We start from the raw sequence: 8763 nt of genomic DNA, 5'->3' as shown, positions 1-8763 counted from the left end.
AATATTAATGAAATATTGAAGCACAAAAGAATATATAATATTAACTATCTTATCCAAAGCACTATTACTTCTGTTAAAAAATCCCAGGTAAGTATGTCATCTTCTGAACATACACAATGAATAATCTCAAAGGCTATTTTCTACTCCCAATGGTTGCCTACTCTAGATCACTAACAGAAGTTGCACTAAACAAATACCTCTGCTGCAGATCTCTGTCTGCCTTGCCTCTGGGATCTTAATCCACATGGAATATACTATTACTGTAGCCAAGAAGAAAATAAGTCTTTCGTTTTAAGGGTTTTTTTGTTTGTTTTACCTTTTGCTATATATTTTTTTACTAAGTTAATGGACAAAAGCATAAATATTTGCCATTAACTGTATTTTAAATTTCATTGCATCATTTCACATAATTTGTATTGTTTCATTAGGGTTTAAAAGGTAATAATAAAACTCACTTCCCACATACTAGAATTAAATTTTTTTTTTTTTTTTTTTGAGACAGTGTCTCTGTCGCCTAATCTGCAGTGCAGTGGCATGATCACAGCGCACCATAACCTCAAATCCTGGACTCAAGCAATCCTTCTACGTCAGCCTCCCAAGTGGCCGGGACTACAGGTGCAAGCCACAGCCAGCTAATATTTATTTTGCTTTGTTGAGATGGGGGTCTTACTATGTTGCTCAGGTTGATTTCAAACTCCTGGCCTCAAGTGATCCTCCCACTTTGGCCTCCCAAAGTGTCGGGATTATAAGCATGAGCCACAATGTTTGGCCCAATATTTTAAAATAAAACAAATACAACAACTAGGATTCCTATCTTTATACTACAGAATTGAAATAGAAAATCTGAAAATCTGAAGCCGTTGCTCACTATCAATAGCCATGGAGAGTTCATCCTTATTATTTAAATTAGTCTTACTGTCAGAAAGGCACTTATTAGCCAATCTGTTAAACAGCGTAAGGTTACTACGGATTCAAGACAGACCAGTGTTGTAATACCGTGACCCAATCTCTAATTTTATAGGTGAGGTAACTGAGGTGAGACAGGTTATGCAACATACTCAAGATGACCACACCCTGAAATCACCAGATGCAGAGACTCTATTCCAGATGTTTTGTTCCCAGTCTCCAATGTGTTCAATTATATCATGCTGCCCTCTAAATTCACTACTGTGGAACAACTGATTTAGCCGGGCTAGAACATGTGAATTATTCTACATTAATGAACTTCCCAGATCCCTGTAGCTTAACTCTTTAAATACCAGTACTTTTTAAAGTTATCCATTCTTTTGCTAGAAACCTCTCTAAAGTGAAAAAGCACAACTCTAGATTCCTTGGGTATTCCGGTGAACTGACTCTGACATCCCTAATTATTTGCTTAAATACCAGGTCATGTGCCTTATGAATACATTCCTGCTATGCTACTTGTCTTCCTTGTGTTTTATTTTCATTTGTTTGTTTTAGAGATGAGGTCTCACTATATTGCCTAGGCTGGATTCAAACTCCTGGGCTCAAGTGATCCCCTTTCTCAGGCCTCCTGAGCAGCTGGGACTACAGGCATGTGCTACAATGCCTGGCTTGTCTTCCTTGTGTTAATTTTAGACCCCTCAGTGAACTCCCCATCATATTTGTGTTTCTTCGATACCTTCTTTATTTGGTGGAGAATGAAGAAAACAAAGGCAATATGGTAGAGTCGTGGTAGATGTTGATGGATTTTAAATGGCAGAGAAAAAATGAATTATTTATTTTCCAGACTTTTAAAACATCATTTCTACCAGCTACAGTACTATTTAGAGCCAACTTAGTTGCACAGACCTTTGGCCTCCACATTAAAAGGTCTAAGTTTCATTGCACATGCCATACTTTGAGGTTAGTCTTCATCTTGAACTTGGATATCAAATTCACTTTGAATGCTTTTATTTCCTAAGATATAATGGCATGGTTTCATATGTTATATTTTGGACAGATCGAGTTTTAAAAATGCAATTATTTTTCCTTTCATGCCTCTTGTAATGTTTTGAACAAACTTGAATGGTGAGAGAGAATAAAAGAGATAGCAGTAAAAAAATTTAAAAATAAAAAAACAAAGGTCTAGGTTTCTTCACTTTTTTTGAGTTTCTACTATCATTTCTTGCTGGTATCTATGTGTTATTACCAACTAATTTCCCTACCTTCAATATCCTATTCAGTTTATTTAAGCTTATAAAAATATAGCAAAGAAAAAAATTAAAGAAACACCAAATGAAGATTTGAGGATCTCTCCTATTACCAGATATATCAGCTATGTGGGGTCTTTTTGTTTGTTTTTGTTTGCTTCTGAGTTGTTGATAGTTCTGGTTTCTGGGTAACTGACCTGTAGAAAAGTTTGCAAAACTTATGAGATACTGTACTTCTCTTTAGGTCTATTCTATGTGAATTCATATACAATGTCCTTAAAATAAAGTGTTTATAATCAGCTTAGGGGCCCAAACTGAGCCAAAGTAAACCTCTGACACTCTAAATCAGTGCTTCTCAAACTTTAATGTAAATGTAAATCACCTAAAAATCTTGTGAAAAATGAAGATTGTGATCCACTAAGTCTGAGGGTGGGCCCAAAATTCTGATTTGCCATCAGATGATGCCAAATCTGCTGGCCCCCATACTACACCTTTAGTAGCAAGGATCTAGAACACACCCCTCTTTTTTTCTCTCCTGTTTCTAAATTCTCTCATTCCTTTGCTTTTTCCTTTTTTTGCATTACCATTTTTCTTGCTTTAAGTCTGTCACTAGTAATCACAGTAACTACTTCAACAGTAATCATAGTAACTACTTAGCCCTGCAGATAGTCCTTAAACCTATGAAGGTTCCCCAATCTATAACATAAGCTATAAAAAAAAAAAAATCAGTGCAGGGGCTGGCCGCAGTGGCTCATGCCTGTAATCCCAGCACTTTGGGAGGTTGAGGCGGACGGATCACCTGAGGTTGGGAGTTCAAGACCAGCCTGGCCAACATGATGAAACCCCTTCTCTACTAAAAATACAAAAATTAGCCGGGTGTGGTCGCGGGCACCTGTAATCCCAGCTACTTGGGAGGCTAAGGTTGGAGAATCACTTGAACCCAGGATGCGGAGGTTGCAATGACTGGAGATCATACCATTGCACTCCAGCCTGGGTGACAAGAGTGAAACTCCGTCTCAAAAAAAAAAAAAAAAAAAATTACTGCATAAAGGTCATAAAACTACAATATTGTCATAAACCTTTTCTAAATGTGACCAAAAATAATATAGTCAATAGAGATGACTTTTTTTAGGATGTATTGTTATTTTCATATATTTCTTAGCAATTAAATATTTTCCTTAGAATACAGTTCAAGCCGGGTGCAGTGGTGCACACCTGTAATCCCAGCACTTTGGGAGGCCGAGGTGGGCAGATCACGAGGTCAGAAGATCAAGACCATCCTGGCTAACACAGTGAAACCCCATCTCTACTAAAAATACAAAAAATTAGCTGGGCATGGTGGCAGGCACCTGTGGTCCCAGCTACTGGGGAGGCTGAGGCAGGAGAATGGCTGAACCTGGGAAGCGGAGCTTGCAGTGAGCCAAGATCATGCCACTGCACTCGAGCCTGGGTGACAGAGCAAGACTCCATCTCAAAAAAAATAAATAAATAAAAATAAGGAATACTGTTCAAAAAAACTTATGATGTCATGTTTCTTAATAGGAAATCAAAACCATTTAGTCATGTTAAGATTCAGTAACTGTTAAGATTCCAATGAACTGAACTGCTAATTATGAACAGAATGATGGTACTTGTACTAATCTTTATAAACTGTTAATGAATCTTTTTTTGGCCTACTCTAAACTTATAAGAAAATCTGGCCGGGCGCGGTGGCTCAAGCCTGTAATCCCAGCACTTTGGGAGGCCGAGACGGGTGGATCACGAGGTCAGGAGATCGAGACCATCCTGGCTAACACGGTGAAACCCCATCTCTACTAAAAAATACAAAAAACTAGCCGGGCGAGGTGGCGGGCGCCTGTAGTCCCAGCTACTCGGGAGGTTGAGGCAGGAGAATGGCGTAAACCTGGGAGGCGGAGCTTGCAGTGAGCTGAGATCCGGCCACTGCACCCCAGCCTGGGCGACAGAGCAAGACTCCATCTCAAAAAAAAAAAAAAAGAAAATCTGCTACCAAGGATATCTAATCCTCAAAAGATGAAAAGATGAGCTTTTTTCTTTTTTTTTTTTGAGGCAGGGTCTCTCTCTCTGTTACCCAGGCTGGAGTGCAGTGGCAGGATCATGGCTCAATGCAGCCTCAACTTCCCAGGCTCAGGTGATCCTCCTACCTCAGCCTCCTGAGCAGCTGGGATGTAGCCTGTAGGCGTGTGCCACGACACCTGGCTAATTTTTGTTAGTTGTTTGTTTGTAGAGACTGGGTTTTGCCATGTTGCCCAGGCTGGTCTCAAACTCCTGGGCTCAAGCAATCTGCCCACCTCAGCCTCCTAAAATGCTGGGATTACAGGCATGAGCTATCACACCCAGCCAAGAGATCAGCTTTCTAATGAACTAATTGGAACCACACAGGCCTTACCATCCTATACAATTTTCACTTACAGTTGTATCATACCAGATTCTATCAAACGGTTCATAACTCTCATAGGAATTGCCAGACTTAGAATGAGTTCTTTAACATAATAAATGTTAGCATTTGTAACATACAGAAGTGTTGTTCTTCCAAAAAGACTCTAAGATCTTAATGTGCCTAATCAACAAGCAGTAGTCTCATTTTACAGTGAGGAAACCTGAAGCACATCCAGATTACACAACCGAGTAAACACAATGGAAACAATGCGTAGCTTCTAACTTTAAAACCATCTTATAGTCATTATACACTATAGGTTGAACATTGCTAAACTTTCTTTAGGCAGAGGAATGAATTTTTTAAATCAAAATTATATCAAATAGCTGGCTTCTCAGCAACACTTAGAAATATGGTTTCTGTATCACATTAGTCTCTTGACAATACAGTGAGCTACAGCGTAAGTGGAATCCACTTCCGTGGTGTAGTTTTCACACAAGGAAATTAAAGCAGATAATTCCATTCCATCAAACCAGACAATAGTGCATTCTAGTGGTCAAAGGACAGCATAATCAGAAATGTCTTTTGGGACTCTGGACTAAAACTGAAACATCTAAAATCTAGAAGCTAAGAAGGAAATTTTACAAATACGACTTCTTGCAGATTTAAAGAAAATTTGCATTCAAGATTAAAATAAAGATGTAAAAAAAGAAATTACCCAAAAGCTCCAGTCACCACTCCAATTATGTAAATTTGGCCCCTGTTTTTTAACTACCACATTATTCTCTTCCACAGTTGGACTAAGATTGTCCTCTACATCTTCCTGTAACTCGGTGGCATGGCTTGAATCCCCTTCATTCATCACCTGGAAACAAATATCAAACCATGTAAATTATTTATTGAGAAATGACCATTTTAAAAAGAAAAAAGTTAATGTTCACAACATATACATTAATTTTAAAAGGGCAATATTTAAATGTTTAGAAGACAGTAATAAATATGTTTTTGCTTCAATATTTCATATAGTTATATATTTACTTTATTTTTTATTATTATTTTCTTTAGAGACAGGGTCTCACTCTTTCACCCAGACTGGAGTATAGTGGCCCAATCATAGCCCACTGCAGCTTCGAACTCCTGGGCCAAAGCAATCCTCCTTCCTCAGCCTCTTGAGTAGTTGGCACTACAGATGCACATCATTACGTCCAGCTATTTTTTTTTTTTTTTTTTGTAGAAGCGAGATCTCACTATGTTGCCCAGAGTGACCTCAAACTCTTAGGCTCAAGCAATCCTCCTGCCTCAGCCTCCCAAAATACTGGGATTATAGGCATGAGCCACCTCACCCAGCCAAGTTCATACATTTACACATGAAACAAAGATTTTCCAACTACTATTATGTGCTAGATAGCTTGGCTGGCACTAGGGATACAAAGATGAATAAAACAAATTCCTCAGTCTCCAGAAGTGCACAGTCTGCTAGAGGAATAATAAATCATAAAAATACAATGTAATGGGAGTGTCCGTTTGTACAACTATTTTGGAGAACAATTTGCAAAGCCCAGTAGGAAAGAAGATAGACATACACTGCAATGCAGCAATTTAATATACAGAGTCAAAAATGTTTGTTAATACCACAAAAGTGGAAATAACTTCACTGTCCATCAATAGAAAAATTAGTAAATAAGCTCTGATTTATACAAACAATGGAGTTTAAACAAATGAATAAGATGCGTCAGCTGTGCGAGGTCTGTAATCCAACACTTTGAGATCACTTGAGGTCAGGAGTTCAAGACCAGCCTGGCCAACATAATGAAACCCTGTCTCTGCTAAAAAATATAAAAAATTAGCCAGGCATGGTGGCCTATAGTCCCAGCTACTCAGAAGCTGAGGCAGGAGAATTGCTTGAACCCGGGAGGAGAAGGTTGTAGTGGGTTGAGATCACACCACTGCACACCAGCCTGGGTGACAGAGCCAGACTCTATCTCAAAAAAAATATTGGCTCATCGGGTAACTGCTCAAGTAAGAGCACTCATCAGGGAGTTAAAAAAAGAAAAAAGAGAATATGGAGTAGGGGAATAAGGAGGAGTAGTCATAAAAGCATATGGGCCAGGCACAGTGACTCATGCCTATAATCCCAGCACTTTGGGAGGCTGAGGCATGAGGATCTCTTGAGCCCAGTAGTTTGAGACCAACCTGGGCAACATAGTGAGACCCTGCCTCTACAAAAAAATATCAAAAAATTTGCCAGGCATGGTGGCATGTGCCTATGGCCCCAGCTGTTCAGAAGGCTGAGGTGGGAGGATTGCCTGAGCCTGGGAGGTCAAGACTGCAGTAAGCCATGATCACGCTACAGCACTCCAGCCTGGCCAGCAAAGCAAAACCCTGTCTCAAACAAACAACAACAACAACAAAAAGAAACAGCGTATGGTGAACCAGGATCCTGAAATACCTCTGCTGCTGCTGCTGCTCCACTTAAGCTTGAGGTTCTTTTATTTTATTTTATTTCATTTCATTTCATTTTATTTTATTTTTGAGACAGAGTCTCGCTCTGTCGCCCAGGCTCAAGTGCAGTGGCACTATCTCGGCTCGCTGCAACCTCTACCTCCCAGGTTCAAGCGATTTTCCTGCCTCAGCCTCCCGAGTAGCTGGGATTACAAACATATACCACCTCACCGGGCTAATTTTTATATTTTTAATAGAGATGGGGTTTCACCATGTTGGCCAGGCTGGTCACAAACTCCTGATGTCACGTGATTAGCCCGCCTCAGCCTTCCAAAGTGCTAGGATTACAGGCATGAGCCACTGCACCTGGCCAAACTTGAGGTTCTTAAACCCTATAAATAACCATTGCCATGGGGGAAGCCCCTAACCATGATGCTACTGATTTGAGTCTCTCTGGAGAAAGACATTCGTAAACCTGAGAGAGTAGAGAGGACCTCCTCCACCTGAAGTATGTCCAGTAACCTCCAGAAAGAGAGGGAGAAACCAACAAACCTGGATAGAAGGGAAGGAAACATACAACAGCAAAAGAAACAAAACAAAACAAAACAAAAACACAAAACTGAAACTGAAGTCCATAAATTGATCTAATAAAACATACAGAATTTATTAAAATAATTTATATAATAAAAGATAAAAGACTGGCTTTTGTGCCTCTACAACATAGGTTCTAAGTTAACTTCAACATCTGCTAAAATGCAGCAATTGGCAAATCTTCATGGCTTAATCAATATTGGGTCTCAAATTGCAGTTATAACTAGAGTTCCCACTAAATTTAAACAAGGTATCCCCTACAATCTTAGGAGTTATTCAACATAAAATAGACAACAAATAGGTATGCCTCACTTTAACTATCAGAACTGTTCCTTTGCCTAAATACTCCATTGATCGTGGTATACACTGCCCTGAAATATCCTATTGTGGCCATGGACACTCTGTCCCAATTAGTAATAAACTAAATATAAATCAAGTCTTTAGAGCTTACAAATTGGCTTTCAAAGAAGTGGGACCACAGGCTGGGTATGCTGGCTCGCACGTATAATCCCAACACTTTGGGAGACTGAGGCAGGGGGATCACTTGAGGCCAAGAGTATGGAGAACAAGCTGGGCAATATAGCAAGCACCCCACTCTACAAAATGTTTAAAGATTAGTCTGGCATAGTGGCACACACATGTAGTCCTAGCTACTTGGGAGGTTGAGGTGGGAGGATTGCCTGAGTCCAAGAGTTGGAGATCACAGTAAGTTGTGACTGTACCATTGTACTCCAGCCCAGGTGACAGAGCAAGACTCTGTCTCAAAACAAACAAAACAGTGAAAACTCTGTGGACCGCCTCTCTCAATGCCCAGTTAAAATTATACAATCCAATATAAAACAAAACAGGGCCTTCAAGGACTGAAACTTGTTATGTAAGACCTACTTCGGCTGGGCACGGTGGCTCACACGGGTAATCCCAGCACTTTGGGAGGTCAAGCTGGGTGGATCACGAGGTCAGGAGTTCGAGACCAGCCTGATCAACATGGTTAAACCCCGTCTCTACTAAAAAAAAATACAAAAATTAGCCGGGCGTGGTGGTACATGCCTGTAATCCCAGCTACTTGGGAGGCTGAGGCAGGATAATTGCTTGAACCCAAGCGGTGGAGGTTGCGGTGAGCCAAGACTCTGCCACTGCACTCCAGTTGGGATGACAGAGTGAGGACTCTGTTAAAAAAAAAAA

At 40.0% G+C, this 8763-nt stretch overlaps 1 protein-coding gene across 1 annotated transcript in view; it reads right to left on the bottom strand.

Moving 5' to 3' along the window:
* The window catches only part of GRAMD1C (GRAM domain containing 1C), a 110418-nt gene that overhangs the window by 98535 nt on the left and 3120 nt on the right, over positions 1-8763 (bottom strand). The window contains exon 2 of the mRNA XM_011940583.1: positions 5267-5413. Within this exon, the coding sequence (XP_011795973.1) occupies positions 5267-5413 (147 nt within the window). The remainder of the gene's footprint in view (positions 1-5266; positions 5414-8763) is intronic.

The sequence above is a fragment of the Colobus angolensis genome, unplaced genomic scaffold (genome assembly GCF_000951035.1).
Source record: "Colobus angolensis palliatus isolate OR3802 unplaced genomic scaffold, Cang.pa_1.0 Scaffold190, whole genome shotgun sequence".
NCBI lineage: Eukaryota > Metazoa > Chordata > Mammalia > Primates > Cercopithecidae > Colobus > Colobus angolensis.
Note: the sequence above shows the minus strand (reverse complement) of the source record. Positions and strands in the feature narration are given on the sequence as shown.